Below are 22,229 nucleotides of genomic sequence, written 5' to 3'. Positions count from 1 at the left end.
CCATTAAGTGATCAACTAATCGTTTCAACTCTAAAACCTTTTGTTGAACAATCAGTTTCAGTTGTTGGAATTTTAGTAAAGGAACATGTAAGTGCTACACCTATAGTAATACTGTTAAAGGTGTGTAGATTTTTATTTTGAAGGTAAGTTTTCCGCCGTTTTCCGTTAACTTTACACCCCGGGCTTTCCCAATGGTTGCCTCTGGCGACCACTTGGGGCGTTCTAAATAGCTCGAGCGATTGTGTTTTTGCTCGCGAGGAAGCAGCGGTTGAGGTCGAGCATTGATGGGAATTGTAGTTTTAAGCAAAGTTTAGCAACCGGCTAACTACCAACTTCCCAACGGCTGTTCCTGACTACTGTCGCCTACAACTTCATAATGCAAAACGGGCTGCGCATAGATGGCGGAGAGCAATGACTGAAGAGTTCGATGAAGATGTGGTATTTGAGGTTTGTATCTTAGCCGCTTGTTCTGTATCCAAACTTGTAATGCTTTGTCATACCGGCCGAGATATGAGGTAAATATACGGTGCCCGATACGTGAACGGCGACTAGCTTAGCGAGCTAGCAGGCAGGCTAGCTTCTCATAAGCAGCCTTCTGCCCTGTTGCCATGCATTGCCAGTACAAAACAAATCCAAATATTTGGCCGGCGGCTAACGGTGTTTCTGCCAAGGAGCTTTAGTGGTCATGAGAGCGGCTGAGCTGGGGTAGTATGCGCATTGTTTGTTGGTGTTTCATCATTACTGGACTAGTTGCTGGAGGTGGGGTGGGGATGACCAGATCCAATGCGTCGGTTCTGAAAAAAAGGCTCACTTACATATACACACGCAGCTACATCTGGATGGTGACAACATGAGCTGCGACTTGGTGTGACGATGCATGTGAGTAGCATTTCACTGTTTTACTGCTAACTATGTTTTGTGGTGGGTGATGGTTAATTACATTAAACTGATATGCTCCTGTGCAAACACAACACAGATGCTCAGAGTGATGTTTTCTCAGCAGCTGGGAGGAGAAGTGGGTCAGGCATCTTTTTGGACAAATTCTAGCATGGGATGTTTGTCGTCCTCTCTGCTCATTTCATGGCTGATTTGGTTCTCTGAGCTCTCTGTTCAGGGCAAGAAACAGCATCGCCTGTGTTTATTCTTCTGAGAGAAGATCAGATTATAGCATGATAACTTGTGCTTCTATTTAGTGTCCACTTTTCATTCAGGAGAGAGGAATTAAGGAGAATTTTGGCTGCATGGAGAGGCTCAAAAAACAGTTGATTTTACAGATTTGCATGTGTAGGCACGTAGGCTTTACAGTGTTCCTCCCAGAATAGAAAAGTAAGCTGCATGGAGGAGAGAGAGGAGCAATGGGTGAGGGTGGAGCCTTCAACAAAAGTGAAAGTAGATCAGCTCAGAGAATCAGTGATGCTTTTCTTTTGTTTATCACTGTTGGGACACCTTTGGATTCACGCTGGGAAAAACTTGGGGGAAAATCAGGATGAGTGTCAGCTCAACGTGTACGAAACTGACGACCTGCGACGCTACATTTTCTCTCTTTCGCCCACTCATCCGTCTCCCACATTTCTTCTCATCCATCGTTCCTCAACTACAGCTCAATCTTTCTCTCAAAAATTTTGACTGTGTCTCTCTCTCTTTACAGAACTCTCCTCTTTTCCAGTACCTGCACGATCTAGGGCACACAGACTTCGAGGCATGTCCAACAGCATCGCAGGAAGAGGAATATGGTGGACAAGAGGGAGACCTCCCGTCTCCAGGCGAAGACCAACAGAAAACTTCAGGTAAGGTTTCCCATCTCTGACACAAATATCCAAACACACATAAACCCAGCTAGTCAGCTAGTCGATTAAATTGAAACATCTACTTAACTACATCTCCAAAGCTTTAGATTATTATTTAAAAAAATCTTTACTGAACTTTCAAACACAGAGAGGTATCAGAGGGAAAGGCAGTGTCATATAGGGAGAGATCACATTCCTCATCAAAGACAATGTCATGGTTTTGCACTTCCCTGTGTGCACTACAGCATCATAAACACAAACATAGACCCAATAAATTAAACAGTAACAAAATAAGAAAAAGGGGGAGGCCATGTCACACTTATCAAAAACACACTAACCATTATAAAATTACATAATATAGCTAAATTAAAAAAAAGAGGTGGGGACATGTCCCCCATTAGACACCATGTCCCAGTTTTGCACTCTTTTTCAGTACAGTATCACCAGCATTAAAGCGCTAACATATTATAATTCATGCACCCACATAGCAGATCAGTTATGCATTAGTACATCGTGTGATTTTCTAACCACATCCTTCAATACAATGGAGATTTATTAACAGGCATTTTCTTTACTATTCTCCAACATTTTATAGACCGTTGATTTATTGATGAATTGAGAAAATGATCTGCAGATTAATTGTTAATGAAAATAATAATTTAATACAAATAATCAACTAAAATTTCTCAGTCAACTAAGACCTTATCAGACCTCTCTCTGTCCTGATCCTTATCCAGCTCCTACCATCACTTCAAATTATCTGTATCCCTCACTCGGCTCAGTGTGTGTTTGTGTGTGTGCATGTGTACGTGTGATTGTCGCTGTTTGACTTGTGCAGTCAGACAGAAAGTAATTAATTTGACTATTGACTCACAACAGAGACACATATTGGCACACAATCACCCACAGATTGTTACGTACACTGGTCTACATGCTTCACTTCAGTCAGACAGGATTAGAAAGACATGGAAAGAAGAGCTGCCTACACACACACTCGGGTATTTTGTGTTGCATGTTCTTTGCTCTGTATTCACACACAGCAGAGTCAGTTTTTAGTAAGACAGCCTCTCGCTCTGCTGCTCCTCTCTCCTGCTGTTGTGCTGATTTTAGAAAAGATAGCCTAAATGCGATTACTGAGACTCACTCTGCGTTCTCTCTGACGTTATTCCTGCCTCTGTTAGCATCCTCTTTCAAACTGTCTGCGTGTGTGTTTGTGTGTGTGTGTTCAGCTGAAATTCACATGCCTGTTTTTTAATGGCGCCGTGTGCTTCAACTCTGCAATCAAAGGATTAAAAACTGTGAACTTTTAATGGAACTCGCAGTGGATGACTGCGGTTTGAGTCGAACCTGTGATTCAGTCAGACAAGTAATGCGTCCCGGGAAGCTCAGGATCAGATGACTCTCACCCCTTCCCTCGTCCTCTCCCACCCTCCCCCTCCTCTCACGACGGGAAATGGCGTTGTGTTTGCTTCGTTCAGGAACTTTCCGTACGTGTCACGCTTCCTCTCTGGTGCACTGTTGTTCTGAGGAGTTAAGGAGGATGAGGGGTTGGGATGAGACAGGAAAAGCTTTTCGGGTCATCCCTCTCTGACCAGTTTCCTGGAGCTGAAGAAAGTCGGAACCGAGACAAACACCTTGTTCAGTTTATTTTTCAGTAGCAGTGAGAGGCCAAACTGTGCTATCATCTGTGGTATTGTGGAGGTCATGTACTTACATCTGTAAAAGGTGGTGTTTTTATGCAGTGCTTACAAAGGCTGCGAGTTTAAATACATCTGTGAATGGATAAAAATGCTTTTCCCTCACTCACTCACTACCTTACTTTGTACCACCCCCTGACTTTAATTGAAGCTCTGGAATTACATATTATTTTGACTTTTCCTAAATAAAAATACCCGTAAATTAAAGGTGTATCTCATGCAGTCAGGTTATACAGAGTGTTGATGAAACATGCCTCTCTTTACTGTATTGAAACATTACATTTACATATTATATAACCATATTTTCCTGGTTTAGCTCTCTTTGTGGTTATACTGCCCTAGCAAAGAAGAGATCACAGGCGTAAACTGGAGACTGGTTTAATCAGTATGTAAACTGGTACACAGACATTTCCATCTGGTCCAATCGATAGCGATTCTATTAATAAAGTCGTCTGTTGAGAGGAAATTAATCTGTAGCTATTTTTGATAATTGACTTTCTCAACTGAGTTCTCCAATGAGAGGATTTATTTGTCAAATATGATATTAAACTGAATATCTGCTGGGTTTTAGCTTCTCAAAAGGCGCGAGCCAGTTGGAGAAGAGATAACGGTAACAATCAGTGGAGGGTCTGGAAGCTGAAGTGCTCCTTGTGACAGCAGCAGAATACTGATGAGCCAAAACAAGACTGGGGGCAGGATATTGATTACAGTGAGAGTACAGGCATGTGTGTGTTAATCTGTACATTGTCTTTGTGTGGGATTTGCTGCTTCAACACTGGAGAGAAGACTGAAGTTGTTTTAGCCTACTTTGAGAGTGCGCACACACACACACACACACACACGAACACACACACACACACACACACACACACACACACACACACACACACACACACACACACACTCTGTTGGCTGAGACCGATGATCAGTGTTGTGTGAATGCCCAGTCTCGAAGCTCAGTCTCCGATCAGTAATCAATACGACTGCGGCCTTTAAAATAATAACACTTGTGTGTTACCTCCGCCCCGAGAAAGGGGTCATCGGCGGGCTGCCCAGTCTGGATCAATAACTTCATGTTTCTGCCACGGATGGGAGCACACACAAAGTATGGATGTTATTATTAGAGCCTCAGTATCCTTCAAAATAAGTTTTACACAAAGAATTTCAGTGATGCCACAAACACTGTAAGCAGATTAGTGAACAGTAGATCCCATTCATGATTAGACTTTACTCAGTTGAGGATTTTTTTGTAGGGTCTTAGCAGCTGGAAGAAAATCTTGCAGCATTTTGAGAAGCCTGAGGTTTGTTCTGCACTGAAATGTCAGTGCACTTAAAACATGAAGCTCTCTGCTGATTGGATCATCTGAGGCTGTTTACACTCGGAGTCCCCGGTACTGGGAATATACAGAGACTCCAAGAAATCTGTGTAGTGTCGCCAGTGAGTGAGTGTGTGTCTTTTTCTGGAGCTGAAAGAACCCTTCCTTTCTGTCTGACAACCATGTATTTTCAGAGGATAAAAGTCTGAGTTTTATTGATGCCGAAAATGTAAACACTCGGTTATAATTCCAAAGTAGAAAATTCACCCATGCGGAGCAGTGATGTGGTTTTTGTGCCACAGTGGTGCTATATAAGACCTGGGAGTGAGTGTTGTACAAACACACATTGCACTTATTGTTGTTGCCTGAAAGAGTTTGTCTCCTGGGATACTCCTTTTGACAGTGAGCGAGTGTTTACGCACGCTTGTTATTGGTTGCGTGTGATTCTTGGTAAATGCACTCAAGGACACAGGAAGTGCACCAAAATGACTGTAAGACTTTCAGGTGGATCATTTTGTCTTTTAATATAGATTATATTTCAACTTCACTGATCCACTGGGGCTCTGTTTGGGTATAAAGTAATGGAAAGTGCGGCATATAACTGCAGTGGAGCTCTTACTTAATTGACTGCATTGTAATCTTGACCCTGTGTGTGATTCGCAGGGAGGACCGTTGTGGAGACTCGCTGAGGCCCTGTGGAGATGGAGCCCGATTCACCAGGCGGCTGCATCTCATAAGCTGGAGCAGCAACTGGTATGGAGAATGGGAGACAGAGAGGAATGCGGGCACCAACGCCCTCAGCACCACTCTGTTTTATTTTGAAAGTTCTGTTTTCATGTTTTCCCGCAGGACTGTGTGTTCGGCCAGTACTCTGTGAGGTGCATTCTGGACCAGGACGTCCTGCTCCAGGAGGATGTGGAGCTGATCGAACTGTTAGACCCGAGCCTGCTCACCCTCGCCCCTCACCCTCTGGCTCACCCAGCCGAGGGAACACCCTGCCCAGACCGAGCCTCATCGCCAGGCCCTCCCTATGGTACATTGTTAGGAAAGAACACACACGCATGCACAGTGGATGGGCAAGATAATTGGACCACAAGAGAATAAAATGCTTTCCAATACAATGCCAGTACAAACTGAAACTATAGCCTCAAAAAAGTTCAGGATTATATAGTGTAATTCTTTTTTTTTGAAACAAAAATTTCTCAAATGCAGAAAAAGTGTTGAACTGCATATGTATTTCTAATTTTTGAAAATTTTTACGATAAAAAAATTCCAGACTCTCGGTCGTTTCACAAGTTTTCAGTAAGTGTGCCTTGAGTTAAGAATTTTTATAACAGCATATGTCTACTCTTTGACTTTGACTGTTGAAAATTTTGCTATGTCAATATCTGACACAACAGAAGGCTCGATAACATATGTTTTATGTCATTGTTTTGGAGTCAAATGTATTTCAGATAATAAAAAAAGTCTGGTAAAACCAAGCAGAATGAAATAACAGTACAGACTTTTAGTCCAAACATAACATCTTAATACTACATTTTCTGTGATGTGCCTTAGTGGTGTCTTACATGTCCTTACATGGTTCAACAGCCACATGCCTACGAATTAGCAGCCTCTAAGTCCAAACTTAATTAGCTAATTTTGTAATCCTTAAGATTTCAGTCCTGGATCTGATTCTGATGTTGCACACGGTGCAAGTAACAACAAGGCACAGGAAAAACTGGTTATCTTGATGTGACAGCTCACTGTGGCTGTGTGACTGTGGCTGCAACATTTAGAAATGATCCAGCGCTGAAGTCTTTGACAAATACTTTGAGTTTCTTGTCACTGTTTCTCGATGATGGTTCACCAGTTGAATGCTTTTAATATGAAGTGAACAGCAGCAGGAAATGTTGGGTTAAATTAAAACAGTAACTTTGGGTTACAAGCTGCATTGATTCCTGTGAATCCCTTGTGCAAGTTAGTGCAGTTTGAATCTAAAAAACTGAAAATAAATACAGAAAAAATGTGTCATAAATGGTCCGATGTCAAGAAGATTTTACAGATTATTGCTTTAATTGATGTCACATGGCAGAGCTGCTCCAGAGCTACAGAAGACATTATACAACTTCTCAGCTACTCCCCTTGCTCTCCCCAAGGCCAATAAATTAACATTTACCTTTAAAAGTTGCAGAGATCCCCTTTAATCCCGGCCCTGTAGCCACACTAGTAACGACCCCCCCCCCCCATTCTCCTCCCTCAGGGACATGGCGGGTCTGGTTGGCCTGGCTGCAGTGCTGCTGGGTCTCTGCTCCGTATCGGAGGGCCTGTGGTCTTTGGCTGCTGCCCCGTGGGGCCTGGCCCTGCTGGGCTGGGCAGGGCTGAGGGGGCTCACGCTGTGGAGACGGGGCCGCATGCAGAGGGCTGTCCATGCCAGGGCCATGCAGCTCCAGACTCTGGTCCACAACAGCAAGACTCTGACCGGCCTGTCTCGCAAAGCCCTGCGTCTGGTGCAGGAGACCGAGGTCATCTCCAGAGGGTTCACCCTGTAAGTGTGCTCCTTTTGTGTCCACCTACCAATCACCCAACCACATGATGATAATGTGAACTCATATAACTCTCATTGCTTTATCCAAACCTGCTCAATTAATTCCCTCCTTTGTTGGCAGTGTGTTAATTAACCTACCTCCTCAGGTAGTGTCTGTAGGTGTTGTATTATTCATGTTAATCGTAACACTTATTTTAGACCACCTGTCTATTTGTGTGTAGAGCTTTAGCAGTATAGAAAAGCACTGTTCATCTAGAATTTAAAGATTTAAAGAATTAGTTGAACATTTTGGGGAAATATGTTTATTTCTTATATACTGTTGTGTCTATACAGCCAGCAGTTGGTTAGCTTAGCTTAGCATAAAGACTGGAAAAAGGGGGAGCAGCTAGCCTGGTTCTGTCCAAAGGCATTAAAATCCTCTACACCTCCTCCTTTGAAACTTAGGTTTATCATCTATCACAAAAATATGCCCATTATGAAGTTGTAATGGCCATTTTTTGATAATTGATAGACTAACTGTTGATTACTTGAAAAAAAAAGTCAGATAAATCAGTAAGAGTAATTGTTTGTGTCTTTATGCTAAGTCAAGCTGATAGGCTACTTCACACACAGAAAGGAGAGTGGTATCTTCTCATCTAACTATCTCAAGAGAGTGAATAAGCATATTTCCCAAAATGTGAAACTATTCCTTTAATAGCATGTTAAATAGTCTTGTTTGCCACAGCAGCCTGGTACTGTAACATTCCTGTGTAGTGTTCATGTCTGGATTTTGTCAGTTTGATGTTTTGTCACATAGCAAACGTCTTGTGTGTTGTCTTTAGTGATGTGGTGTTCAGTGTTGTGTGTTGCCCCCCTGCCTCTTTGGGACGTCTCCACAGTTGTATCACATTTCACTTGTCAAGTCTGCTCGACAGGGTGAGTGCGGCCAGCTCCTTTAGCAGGGCGGGGCCGGGGGCGGTGCCACGCGGCCAGCAGCTGATCGGACTGAGGAAGGCCTTGTACCGGGCGCTCCGCTCGGCCTTCAGAGCCTCACGTCGAGCCACCTGTCACATGCTCAAGGCATATCCTTTACCTGGAGAGAGGAACTTCATAAATTTTCTGCTGCATTGGTTAGGTCACTTAAAAGTAGCATAATGACATTGCTTTAAAATGTTGTCTTTTGAGGTGAACACACTGATTACTGGTTGGAAACCACAGGACGTCCTTTGATGACATTTATGTAGCTTTCTGTAGTATGTGTGTAGTTTTCACAGAAGTGTGATGTGTCCTTAACCCCTCCCAACGTTTCCTCTGAACTCTGAGATTGATAATGTGACCAACTACGTGTCTGCGGTGCCTTTGAAGGAGCTGGGTCTCGGCCTGGGAATCGAGCATCTGGGTGACGAGCAGGCCCAGGAGCTGACGGACGACTACAGCCTGCCTGCTCTCAAGGTGAGGCTTGAGGGCTACATCTGGACACGGACTTTGTTAATAATCAGCTAATTTGAATGTGATTCCTGCACTTTTTATGTTGTTTTAAAGTGAAATTATTGCTTCTTTACACTCGTCCTGTCCACCTGTCCATGTTTGTGCTTAGTATCCTGCTGTTTTGTCAAATGGCCTACTTGCTCCAGAGCCTCAGAGTAAGGTGATAGTGTGACTAGAAGGTGTATTCATGCACTGACCTCAGTTTGGTTCTGTGTCAAAGAAAGAAAGGAGAGAAAGGTGCCTGAACAGGATGTTATTAAGCTGATGTTTGTTGACTTCTCCTCCTGCAGATGCTGTTCCAGCTGTGGGTGGGGCAAAGCTCTGAATGTTTCCGTCGACTGGCCCTTCTACTGTCCCCATGCCGAATAGAGGAAGAGGGTGAGAGCACGCTCAAAGGAGAAACCTCCCCTCCTCCTCCTCCCCTTCCTTCTCCTCCTCCTCCTCCACCGCTGCACCGGTCCGTCGCTGCAGTGACCGAGCCACTCCATCACGCTCTGGCCAGCTGCCTCGGCGAAGTGCAGCGAAGCTACGACTTCCACCGACACTTCGAAATGCAGCCGAGGGCGACGGGCTCCGAGAGGACCGGACGAGCCAGGGAGAAATGCCGAGAGCTCAACACCCTGCACACTTCCATCAGAAGCCTGCAGCTGCACCTCAAGGCCCTGCTCAGCGAGTGAGACGCACACACACACAGAAAACCCTGACTGGCCTCATTCTACACCTCCCATAAGATATGATGAGACTTTAATAATCAGTTTGGTGAAACTGGGTCACTGCACCAGCAACGCAGCAATATTAGTCAAATAAAAAGTGTATAAGGCCATGAGGGATGTTATAGCAATAAATGAAATAAAAATAAGAAGAACTGCAACACTTCCATGTGAAACTGAAAGCATGAAATCATTTTTAAAGAGTCTTTTAAATAAGATAAGAATGCTGAAAGGTCAAATATGAATTTGAAAACCTTTCACTAAATCTAAAAAATATTTGGCACGTTTCATGAAGTAGACTGACATTTAAGTGAAACAGGTAAAAGCTGTTATCCCTTGTTAAATCCATCACAGTCACAAAGAAGCAGAGGGAGATTAAGAGAAGCTATCTGGATTTTCAATTTTCTGAATTTGTGTACTCTGTTCCATCAACGCTCCTCTCCCTCCTCTGTTCCTGATCTCGTCAGAATGATCATCCTGGAGGACGACCTGGAGAAACTGATGGTGTCCAAGGAGCTGACGGAGCTGACGTGCGAGGGCTACCGGGACCTCAGCGACCGGCTGCACCAGCTGCAGCCGCACATGCAGGCCAGCGCTGGTTGCTGGGAGGACACCATCAGCCAGGTGGAGCGCATGCTGAGACGGGCCAACGCCTGTCCAGGTGAGCAAACACAAAACAAAACTTCCTTTCAGAGGAAAATGTGTGAAGAGACAGCATGACAAGTTCTCTGTGAGTAAGAATCGCTATAAGACAGTGAACAATGATACAGACATTTTTAACAATAACACTAGCAATATATCTTTATATATATATATGGCATAAAGCTGTCAACACAGTGACCGAGCTCCGGTACCATGTTGTTGAGGTCATTTTGTTGCAGTAATGGTAGCGTGCTCTATCTGTGCAGGTAATGCCGAGGGTGTGGAGCAGTGTGGTACTCCTGAATCCGAGATTCCTGCTCCTCCTCCATCATACCCCTTGATCCTGGACAAAGACCCTGTGCCAGAGGAGCTGGTGAGATCAAATGTCAACCTTTCACCAAAACGCCTCTCATCACATCCCTGGTGTCCTCCCATCCTTTTTCTCCTCGCCCTGACGTCAGTCTCTCCCACTGTTTTCTTTGACCAGGAGTGGGAGGCCTATGTGTCTGACTCAGACTCTGACGGCGAAGGCAGAGGGTCCTGGTCCGACATGTTGTCACCGGAGGAACGGGAACGTCAGCGCCGGGAGAGGGAGGAGTCTCGTCGCGTCCTGTCGGAGCTGAAAGCTGTCCTGGGCTTCCGTGCGTCAGAGGGGGAGAGGATGAAGAGGAAGCAGCTGCTCTTCAACGACCAAGGTCTGGGCTGGTATCACTGATATTCTTAGACCGAGGCTGGTTTTATCTGGAATAATGGAGTCTGGCTCTCTGCTCATACTCAGGATGATAAAATCTGCTCATATGCTCCTCTGGCAAATCCAATGAAAATGATACATCTTGTGAAATCATTGTTATAAATATATTGACATTGAGCACAGAGTGTACACAGATATATTTATATAGAAAATTAGAAATCAATATGAGTCAAACCCTCAGAGATATATTTCTTCCTTTTTCTTGTAGCTGCTGTGACGCCTTCAGCTCACGCCGAGAGTTCAGATCCCGCCACCAAACTGTCAGACGCTCCGACTTCTGTAAGCTCAGGAGAACCTGCCGATGAGGAGGGGAACCACCTATCAGAGCGCCCGGCAGGAAACAGAGGGGAGGAAGAGGAAGGAAGAGGCAACAGGATGAGGCCCGACCCCTCCACTGAGCCAACGATGGAGTTCAGCTGCGGTTTGGAGGCGGGGGAAGGGGAGCTCGGGGGGGACTCGGTCTGCGCCAGAGGAGGAGGAGGTGCGTCCGAGCTGCACCAGTACGACGGGGTCCTGGAAGAGGGGGAGTCCCAGAACGGTCTGGACTGCTTCCTGAAGCCCAAAGTCCCCGCCGTCTCTGTTATGGACAGACTGACGGAGATCCACGGCTCGGAGGCTCTCAGCTTCAGTTCCGCCCTTGCCGCTCAGGTGGCCGCGCGCTCGCACTCGCTCATCAACATGGAGGAGCAGACGTTTGGAGATGACGGGGAGGAGGAGGAGGAGGATGAAGAGGAAGAGGGCAAAGAGGAGGAGGAGAGCGACAGACGAACCCCAGAGAAGGACTAAAAATGAAAACCCGCTGCTTTAACTGAGCACTGAGCAGAGACTGTATTTATGTCTGATTATCTTTTATCGATCGGTCTGTGTTACATCTTAACTGTTTCTGCTGTGAAGATATTTCAGATTCACTCTCTATTTCCCGTCCGTCCATGTTACTGTACATCACCCATGATTCTTACTGCTCTTTTGCTGTTAAAACTCAGGTACCAGAACCACTAAAACAAAACATGACCTTGCAGTGTTGAGGTCAGAAGACCAGAACGTCTGCAGTTTACTTGGCGACATCCACAGCATAGTGTAAAGTGTTCACAGTCGCTCAGTAGATGTGGAAACAAAGATTGTAAGCGATCGGCTTCATACATGGAAAACGGTTTTAATCGCAGCTTTCTCTCATGTCACTGTAATCAGACCAGTCCAGTCTGAGTCACTGTTAGAAAAGGTTGAGATATCAGTGGTAATTCTCTAAAGGTGTGTTCAGACAGAAAGCAAATAAAGACGCAGACGCATTAGATGCAAATTTGCCCGAGTGACACAAAGACGTGTCTGCACATGTTGGAAACGTTTCATGTCAAGCGAAAACTCCAGGCTTATCCCATGACTTTATGAACCTGCTTCATACATGTACTAGAGACTAGAGGGAAATTATTTTACCCTGGGTTTCGCCTCTCAGGCAACACACAAGGTGTTCTACTGAAAAATAGTGGAGCAGAAGAATAAATCAGTGTAAAACTGAAATACTCACATGATGTACAAGACCCTTAAAATGAAAACAGTACTTGAGTAAATGTCCACTGCTGTAGCTGGTACTTATGATGTATTGGGGCCAATAAACACAAATTAGTGTGAGAGGCACAGGGTGAAAATTCACTTTGCTTCCTGTCGGAACACCCCTGACAGTTGAACTCAGCCAACCTTAATTCTTACAAGCAGACACTAAAGTGCAAGAAGAGGAGGTGGGGATGCTATTTTTACTCTCAGCCTTTATTCCTGTCCCTTTTCCTGCGATCCATCTCTTGATTGGACACAATGGGGTAAAGTGGCAGAACATATATTCACAATCCTATTTGCAGTTACATATTTGGAATACTAATGCGTCTGAGAACAATTCATGAAGACTGAAACAATCCTGTTGTCTCAGCGTCTGTGTTTACAGGGGCACACTCAGCGGAAAGGTCAGGAAGCCTTGTTTGAATTTAATGAACTGTGCTGCTCTGAGGTTTAAAATCAAATACCTGTCTGTGTGCAGGTATGGTGACAAAAGAAGAAACTGATTTTCTCTCATGTGAGGGCAATCTGTAACTTTTATGTTTCATATGAAGAGTCTGACAGCCCTGATGTATGCCTCCACCTCTCCATGTCGGCCTTGTCCTGCCTCCCGTTCCCCCACCCGGACCTCTCCCCCGGGGATGAGGTCTACCCCTCCTCCATTTTCCAACGTGAAATAAAATACTGTTCTGGAAGTGTTCAGTGTATCCTGAGGTCTTTTCTGCTGTTAGACTGTGCTCATGTTTCAGAGGCTCTGTCAGCCTGTGGGGTTAAGAAACAGGTTTGGTGGGTTATTTGATATGTTTTGTGGGATTTTGCATTTGTCTGACCCACAACAGCTGCTGCTTCCCTTTAAAGAAAGCCCTTTTGAAGCTCACACGTAGACCTGCATTTATTCAGGCATTGTGTGTACTATACCTGAGTATTTCCATTAAGAGGGAAATACTGTGTGTGTGTGTGTGGGTGTGTGTGTGTATATATTCATTTTTCAGAGTCAGATCCATCATGTGTTGTTTAATTGTGGCCCCTTGTCCCACTTGATATGTTTATGACTTATTACAGACATTTACTGTCAAAACCTCTCAGATACTTTCATTTCAACAACTATTTGAAGCCTAGACAGTTAAATTTAACCAGTATTTGACACAAAATAACGCAAGATTAAAGAAAACTCCAAGAAATAAATACAGATCTGTGTAACACAACTTTGTTTTTTCTTCTTTCCTCTGCCATTAATCATCTCTTGCCTCCTCAGATTTATCTTGTGACCCTCTGAAGGAGGCCAACTCCTGGACTAAGCTCCACTTTGAGCATCTACAACAGTAACATGCTGCTTACACCATCAATATTAATCATGAGAGACAGGACATATGACTGCAGAAACACTGCTTTCACTTTTGAATGCAGGACTTTTACTTGTAAGTAGCGGCTCTCAGTACTTCTACCATAGCAAACCTATTGCAGTGGACTTAGGACCTTACATATAACTGCCCCTGTTTTGGGATTTAATAAGGAGACGAATGGGAACAACCTCAGTAACTCTAACATTTTAATTTGGCATTTTACACATCAACTAGGCCACCCACACTCAAGTTGTCTTTCTCCTGAATGCACCAAGAACGCAACTAACTGTGCATCAAATGCCACACAAGCACTTAAATAGAGAACGCCACACAGCTTTATTATTTAATTAGTCCATTAACTGTTGCGGCTTTGCCATCTGGTGGTCACTTCTGTTACTGACACTGGTGTTGTGACCTCTTCAACAAGATGTTAACTTTAAATATAAACATAGACAGTATTTAAATGTAGATATATAGATAAATATAATATAAATAAGCCTGTAAATTATTTCCCTAAATATGTTTGTCTTATTGATCATTTGATTTTAATATATTCAATTGTATTTATCCTTATAAATGTAATTGCCTCTGATTTTCTTGTTTACACCATTTTCATTATTATATTTGTGTAAGTGTAAATTGGAAATGTATCTATATACTTTAGAAATGTATTTATACTGCAACACAGGATCCCTCCTCATTAGGCTCAGAGCTCCAATTCAGCTGACTCAGCATGTTTTTACTTTCTGATGCCTTCAAGTGCTGTACATGAGTTCCGATTTCTAACCACTCATATTTAAAAGATGAGTACTCAAAGCTTTTTTGGCAGAATTCACTGGCGGAAGGAGTATATAGATCTTTTATTTAAGTAAAATCACCAGTGTAACAACGAGAAAATGCTCCATTACAAGTAAAGGTTCAGGACAACGAACAATACTGCACATTCTGTCATGATATTAAAGATATGATATAATAGAACATATATGTATTATTTGTGCAGAACAGCATGCCAGATAATGTTAAACGAATGCTGAAAATATTAAAATATAAAATTTTTGACTCTATAAAGGCTTTTACTGTTTACAATAATTATAAAAACTCCGACTATCCCTGAAAGCAGCATCACACACAGTACCCCCACAATCCTTAGCGCTTCCTTTTCCAGCAGCGCCTGTGATCATGGCGGACGTGGTTGCGGAGCAGGTAGCGGACCAGAAACCAGTCCTGGACCGGGAGCTGAACGGGGAGGCAGAGGACAGAGAAGAGGCCGACCCGGTGGAGGAGACCGCGAAGAAGAAGAAGAAAAAGAAGAAGAAGAACAAGTCTGCGACTACAGGTAAGGGTGTTCCGAGCCGTTTCATGCTAACAAGCTAACAGAGCTGCGTCGAGTTAGCCACAGTGAGCGACTGCCCTACCGGAAACGATGGGAATTTTCCTTAAAAATAAAAGTCCAAGGTCAGGGAAAGGTTTTCAGTTGAAAAGTTCATTACATATATCGAGACAAAGGTAGAAGATAATGGATTTACTACTTAGTGGCTTTCTTTTTCAAACCCATGTGTAGATTTAGAGGGCACTGTCTTTAAAAAAGTAGGATCATTACTATTATTATATTCGTAGGAAAATGTATTTGTACGTTATAGTCACTTCTGCAGAGGAGATTTTGTCCTTCTGGTGTTTGAGTTTATGATTTGCATGTTTATAATAGTTGATATGACACATCACTGTTGAAATATATACTCCAATATATACATTTTCTCTTGCGTATTATCTAAATTGATTAAACCAAAGATTTCCAGAAATTCTCTATTCTTAATTGGTCAAAAAATAGTAATATGGTAAACTGCACATCGACTTTCATGCTAGCCCGCTGTGATGCTGCCTATAAGATTTGTTGATGTGGCATTTAAGGACCAATTCAAAAGGTTTGAAGTGCATGTCTTGTGTTTAGATTCTGAAATACCTGATAAACGTAGGCTTTTTTTGTTTATTTTGAAAGTCCTGCCGGAAGCACTATGGTGTGCCATGTCTGACTGGACGGTGCTCCTCATTAGCCATGCGGGTTGAGCGGTGTGGACTGTCAGGCCTCATGAAACACGCCGGGCTTTGGTCAGAACCGCATCCAGGAGCAGTGACATTTACCACAGTCCGCACTTAAAGCGATTAACTAATTATTTTGAGAGAAAACACAATAATCTCTGTACCCAACCCGCTCCCTTCAGGGACTGTTTTCCTCACCGTCTGCGATGAGCCTCAGCCAAGTTTTCCTGTTTCGTAATTCCCCCTTTGCCAGAGTTATTATGTAAGGAAAGGACTGTGAAAAGGATTTATTTAATAAATAAACCACATAAAAACATTATGAACTCATGGCCGCGTTTATCCCCTGTGCACTTCAAACTCAATTAAATTACCTGCAATTTAGAGGTATGTTAAGTAAGGTCAAATTTTCATAGTTTACAGATCATGCCCCAGGAACATGTATTTATTCCTGTTTTATCTGAATACTTAAATCATTTGGTTAGGTTTTTCTTTCACGGCAGTGTTGAAGACTCACTTTACATCCATAATGGTTGGTTAGAGCAAACAGTATTTAAACAGTATTTAATGTACAACTCTCCAACTTTAGCAGCTCCTCCACGTTATGCTCAGTGTTTTCCATTTTTGTAATTAAAGCAACAGTCAACCAGTCATTTTTATGAATTCTACCAATGTATTTTCTAGTTTTATCTCCTTAAATCAGGTATAACTTACATTACTGCTGAGAGTTGTGAAGGACACATTGAGTCGACCTCTTAGACCGGTATCAGGGCTAATACTGACCTTAGATGGATGATGTAGATCACATGACATGCATGACTGATCCAGATGGAATGCAGTTTGTTTGTTTTGTTGCCACTGTCAATGTAAATTTACACATTTCTATAATCACTTATATTTACCATGTCCCAACAAATTTCTAACTAATTTTTTACTTTTTACGTATTTAGTGACTTTCTCAATGTCTGTATTTGCTTAGTCTTTTATTTGTTTTTTGTCTTTTACATTGAAGCACTTTACTTAACATATGCTATTGAAAGTCATTTACATAAGTTGCCATATAGCGACTGTTTATATAAATAAACTTACTTATGTGCTTACTCACTCTGTTTTTAGCTCCCTGGCCTCTGTTGCCTTACATAAAAACATAAAAATGATCCACAAGTTCCACACAGTGTAGTAAAAAGATTTTACATTTTGGAGAAACAGTACTAGTGTCATATTGGTTCTCTGAATTGACAGATACAGTTTTGTAATCAGTATCAGGAAAGGGAAAAGTCAAGTGTGCTTCTCTGAGGGGTGATGCCAAACTAATGCTTTTGTGTGCTTTGTGTTTTTTGTTTCTGCTGCTTCCTGCTGATGCAGAACATTTCAGCTGCAGCTACTTGATCGCTCGTTGGACTGTGTGTGTATATGTTCTCATTATTAATGATGGTGTTGCTGCTGCAGGCGCTGAGGCGGAGGCTGATGGAGTGGCCGAAGTGACCAAACAGCTGGAGAAGCAGGCAATAGAAGATAAAGATAAGGAGGAGGATGGCGAAGAAGGTGAGTGTCAGAAACACCTGATAACACATTACAAGTAAACGTTACACTTGGTGGTGGATGTGACAACAGTACCTTTACTAACACAGACGGAGATGATGGCGAAAACTCAGCAGGGAAAAAGAAGAAGAAGAAAAAGAAGAAGAAAGGACGTAAGTTGACAACATTTTGATTTATTGCGGCTGCTGCACGTATATTGTGTTTTATAGGGAGTAGAGGACTGGCTCTGTTCCATACCAGTGCTGTGGTAGAATCACAGCACAAAAGTGCGATGATTGTCTGTAGCTGAAGTTTCACTGCGTTATCTTGGGTGTTGTCCTGGATTCAAACCCTTGCTGTCAGATCTCAGCTCTGTCAGTTTGATGGGTGTTTTTCTTTTTTTCCTCTCAGCCAAATCTCAGACTGATCCCCCATCTGTGCCCATCTGTGAGTTATACCCAAATGGGGTGTTCCCCATCGGACAGGAGTGTGAGTACCCCGCCTCACAGGACGGGTAAGAAGAACATAACACAACTTTACACCTCTCTAGCGTTTGGGCAGCTCTAGTTCATCAATCCTGCTGGAAGTATAGGAAGTTGTGACTTTGCTCGTGCTCCTCAACTCAGCATTTTTAGAAAACGTTCTTTACCTTTTTCTCGATTTTATACATTTTATTTTGTTGTTGCCGTTTTCTTTCTTTTTGTTGCTGCTGCTGTCAGACATGTGAGATACACTCTTTGTTGTAACCCTGAAATATTAAGCCAAGAATAAGAGTAGGACAGTTAGGAAACGAGGAGTATTCTTACCTATAGTCTTAGATATGGAAATGCTTACCTTTGTGTCTTCCTGCAAAGCACTGCTGCAGCATTGTGCTACACAGATAAAGTTTGTGTAATTGCTTGTTTACGTGTCTCTTGCACAAGCAAACAGAATCACAGTATATATTTGCCGGTAATGGAAAGAGTCTGAACATGTTAAATGCCTCCAGTGCTTCGAGAGTCATCAATATCATTAAATATAACAGTCTTAAATTTGGAGGAAGTTGTGATCAAACTATGCTCACATATTCAGATATGCATGTTAGAATTGTTGCCTATAACGCCACAGTCATCTACAGTACCCCAGTACCCCACTGCATCTGTGCAGACAACACTCACTGAGCCCAGTCAGGTGATCGCAGCCAGACGATGAGTCAGGAGCTTCGTTGTTGTTTCGTGGAAAAACCAGTTACAGCCTACAGCGTTAACATGTTTAGTTTCACCACTGACTCAAACAAAAAGTGGCTGCTCCTCTAATAAATCAGCCCTCTTGCCTTGAGGCCCGTAGTAAAAATGCACACCATTATTTCTGTGTTTGTCTCCCAGTCGCAGTGCAGCATGGCGCACAACTCACGAGGAGAAACGGGTGCTGGATAAAGCCAATGAGGAGGTGTGGAACGACTTCAGACAGGCAGCCGAGGCCCACAGGCAGGTCCGCCAGCACGTTCGCAGCTTCCTCAAACCCGGCATGACCATGATCGAAATCTGGTGAGGATGCCTTCATTGCTGTTATTCACTTAGAGGTTTAGACAGTGGTGGTTGTTGAAGCATTCAGTGTTACATGGTGTTTTCAGACCTGGATGTCAGAATGCTGATTTCCTCTGTTGAATAACCAATCAGTTCTTCTCATTTTGTTCATCCCTCATCACCTTCCTCTGCCCAGCGAGCGGTTGGAGGACTGCTCTCGCAAGCTGATAAAGGAGAATGGGCTGAGCGCCGGCCTGGCCTTCCCCACTGGCTGCTCCCTGAACCATTGTGCTGCCCACTACACTCCCAACGCCGGAGACACCACCGTCCTGCAGTACGACGACGTCTGCAAGATTGACTTCGGCACGCACATCAACGGTACTGCATAAATTACACACTGCCTCGATCACATTTTGTTCTGATGTTGAAAAGCGATGCATTCAGGGCCCACTCTGTATCTGTAATGGATAGTCAGAATAGCTGCCACTTTAAGTAAACAGTAATTAAATCCACAGTAACACTGAGTGTTTCCCTTTTACTTTTTAAGTCAGAGTAATGAGCAATGATCAACTGCTCTTCTCTTCAAGTTTTATCTTAACTGCAAATCATTGATAATTTACATTATTGCTGATTATTTTTGACTGCTTGGTGTCTGTCTGCAGGGCGAATCATTGACTGTGCCTTCACTGTCACATTTAACCCAAAGTATGACAAGCTGCTGGAGGCTGTGAGAGACGCCACCAATACTGGAATCAAAGTAGGATTCATTATATACACACATACACACCTCTCTGGTTTGATCTGTTCTGAGTCCGTAACTGATGTTTTCTTGTTTGTTAACAGAACGCCGGCATTGATGTGCGTCTGTGTGATGTTGGAGAGGCGATTCAAGAGGTGATGGAGTCCTACGAGGTCGAGCTCGACGGCAAAACATATCAAGGTACACTCAGCTTTGATCACATGCTCCTCATATATGTTTTTCACTTTCAACCTCCAAATGCACACGTAACTTGTGTTTTGATATTTACAGATACATTTAGTTCTATTGTGCTTTTAAAAACATGTTTTTTCACACATTATGTGTATTTTAAGTAAACAGATATTCAACAAATCCTACAACAGTGGATAACAATTGGATTCCTGTCAGTACTCCATTCAGTACACTCAAAAAATAAAAAAAATAGATACCAGATACCATTTCACATTTGCAGCATGGTGACACTGTAGTGAAACCTGTCTCCTTACATCTAAGTTTAAGTAACTTTCAATTTCAAATGTTTTCAAGCGCTGGAGGATTAAAAAACTTCCTTTTCCACAAGTTTATCTACTGGAAATGTCAAAAATTTAGGTCTAGTTTATGTCAGTGTTGATAAACTTTACACTAAGCAGTTTGTTTACTTTAAAATTTTAATTAAATGCGTATTATACGCCCTAGTCACAATACTTTTACTCACTGATATGAAGTCATATAGCACACTGAGGAAAAAAGAGAACATCATTTTTATACATTTGTGGAACTTTTTTTGCAGTGAAGCCAATCCGAAACCTGAACGGCCATTCAATCGGTCAGTACAGAATACACGCTGGAAAGACTGTGCCCATCGTTAAAGGAGGAGAGGCAACGAGAATGGAGGTGAGTTTGTTAAATTTCAAATGTAGCTGTAAAATAAGAAAACGCTAAGTCAGTAAATGAAAGCGCATTTAAAGCTGGATTTTTTGATAATTTGCAGTCACCCTGTTATTGTGTATTTTCACCCTGCAGGAGGGAGAGGTTTATGCGATCGAAACATTCGGCAGCACAGGTAAAGGTGTGGTCCATGACGACATGGAGTGCTCTCATTACATGAAAAACTTCGATGTTGGCCATGTCCCCATCAGGTAAAGGTTTATCTGACTTCACTGAACCCAGAATATTTAAACTGTGGTTTGGGAGATTCTCTGAAATCACTGGCGCTTTCTCTCCAGGCTGCCCAGAGCAAAGCACCTGCTGAATGTGATCAACGAGAACTTTGGCACGTTGGCGTTCTGCCGGCGCTGGCTGGACCGCCTGGGCGAGAGCAAGTACCTGATGGCCCTGAAGAACCTGTGCGACCTGGGCATTGTGGACCCCTACCCTCCACTCTGTGACACCAAGGGCTGCTACACTGCTCAGTTCGAGCACACCATCCTGCTCAGGCCCACCTGCAAGGAGGTGGTGAGCCGGGGAGACGACTACTGACACCCCCAACCCCTGCAACTACACCACCAACACCACCACCAGACCCAAGCCCCATCAGCACCACCGCCACCACCCAGCACCTCCAGACCCTGTTAGCACTTCCTCCTTCAGAGAAACAGCAGAAAAGAGCTTTTAACACAGGAAGTGGTTGTCTCAGAGCAGCAGTGAAGGATGCCAAATGCTACTGTATTCTACCTAAAATGCACCACTCACAGCTTTGAAAAGAAGACGGACTGGCTTTCTGAGTTTTCTATCATCAACCACAGCTTAAGAAATTGTAAACAAGTCAACATATTTTTGTTGGAGGAAGCATTGTAGTTTCCTTCAATGTCCTGCGGACCTCATTTTACAAAATATATTAAAAAAGTTAACTGTTAAACAGTTCAAAATGTTGCCACTGAATTTAGTGCAACCCCAGTATTCAAACAGATGGTGAGTGGAAACCCCTTTATATCCCCCCCTTTATTTTCCACGTTTTTTTTTTTTTTTTTTTGGCTCCACTCTGAGCCTCCAGTACTTTAGTGCTTGAGTTAAATTAAGCACAAATGCTACTGACGGGGTTTTAAGAAGTGGTCAGGCTGATGCATGGCCAGAAATCTCTGCAAACAGACAATTCCTAACATCGAAAGCCTGAGGCGTTGTGAGTTATAAACCACCATCTCCATACAGACATCATGCATCTGCAGCTGTATGTTTGGCTTCTGTCGCTACCTGGGGGGGGAACTCTGCACTCTGGCCCTCCAGTCATTGTTTCTTTGATATTTGTAAAATATCTTTGAAATGGCTGCTGCCACTGTATGTTCCAAATTAAAATGCTTCATTTTGAACTCCCTGAAAATGTTTTTGTAAGAAAAAAAAGATGATTAAAATAATTTTGCTCATTGTGGGCCGTCCTCTTCTGGTTTCTCTAGTCACATGATAAGAAGTCTAATCTGGCAAAACAATATATTGACAGTATTGATTATTTAAGCCAGAGCTGGAACCAAACTAAGTTAAAAACTGAGAAATAATCTTGCTGTCCCCTAAGGCTAAGTAAACGAGCTAATATTTTCATTTGACAGGCTGGAACCAGTGAGCTTTTTGGCATTTTGGCTTAAAGTGAATAGTTTAACATTTTGAGAAATTGACTTGCTCCCATTAATATTACTTTGTTTGTGTGCCCAACG

General features: G+C 43.1%; 2 protein-coding genes across 2 annotated transcripts; both read left to right on the top strand.

Annotated features, from left to right (window-relative positions):
- Positions 1–284: 284 nt before the first annotated feature.
- Positions 285–13,137, top strand: vezt (vezatin, adherens junctions transmembrane protein). Its single transcript, XM_051077745.1, is given in 13 exon segments — positions 285–447; positions 1,649–1,785; positions 5,463–5,553; positions 5,650–5,758; positions 5,761–5,833; positions 7,043–7,327; positions 8,230–8,388; positions 8,611–8,758; positions 9,085–9,467; positions 9,972–10,165; positions 10,413–10,519; positions 10,634–10,841; positions 11,106–13,137. Coding segments are annotated over 13 exon segments (2,508 nt in total). The 5' UTR covers positions 285–411; the 3' UTR covers positions 11,684–13,137.
- A 1,790-nt stretch (positions 13,138–14,927) lies between these two features.
- Positions 14,928–21,946, top strand: metap2a (methionyl aminopeptidase 2a). Its single transcript, XM_018697258.2, has 11 exons — positions 14,928–15,121; positions 17,269–17,364; positions 17,451–17,513; positions 17,752–17,854; positions 18,705–18,866; positions 19,042–19,223; positions 19,508–19,602; positions 19,689–19,785; positions 20,375–20,478; positions 20,608–20,723; positions 20,811–21,946. Exons 1-11 carry the CDS (start codon positions 14,965–14,967, stop codon positions 21,061–21,063), a joined length of 1,428 nt encoding a protein of 475 aa, XP_018552774.1. The 5' UTR covers positions 14,928–14,964; the 3' UTR covers positions 21,064–21,946.
- Positions 21,947–22,229: the final 283 nt, after the last annotated feature.

The sequence above is a fragment of the Lates calcarifer genome, linkage group LG18 (genome assembly GCF_001640805.2).
Source record: "Lates calcarifer isolate ASB-BC8 linkage group LG18, TLL_Latcal_v3, whole genome shotgun sequence".
NCBI lineage: Eukaryota > Metazoa > Chordata > Actinopteri > Centropomidae > Lates > Lates calcarifer.
Note: the sequence above shows the minus strand (reverse complement) of the source record. Positions and strands in the feature narration are given on the sequence as shown.

Excerpts from the sequence above, each read along its gene's own strand:
- metap2a (XM_018697258.2), top strand. The coding sequence starts at position 14,965 with ATGGCGGACGTGGTTGCGGAGCAGGTAGCGGACCAGAAACCAGTCCTG. Across the intron at positions 15,122-17,268 it reads GAACAAGTCTGCGACTACAG|GCGCTGAGGCGGAGGCTGAT; the intron begins GTAAGGGTGTTC and ends TTGCTGCTGCAG. Across the intron at positions 20,724-20,810 it reads GTTGGCCATGTCCCCATCAG|GCTGCCCAGAGCAAAGCACC; the intron begins GTAAAGGTTTAT and ends CTTTCTCTCCAG.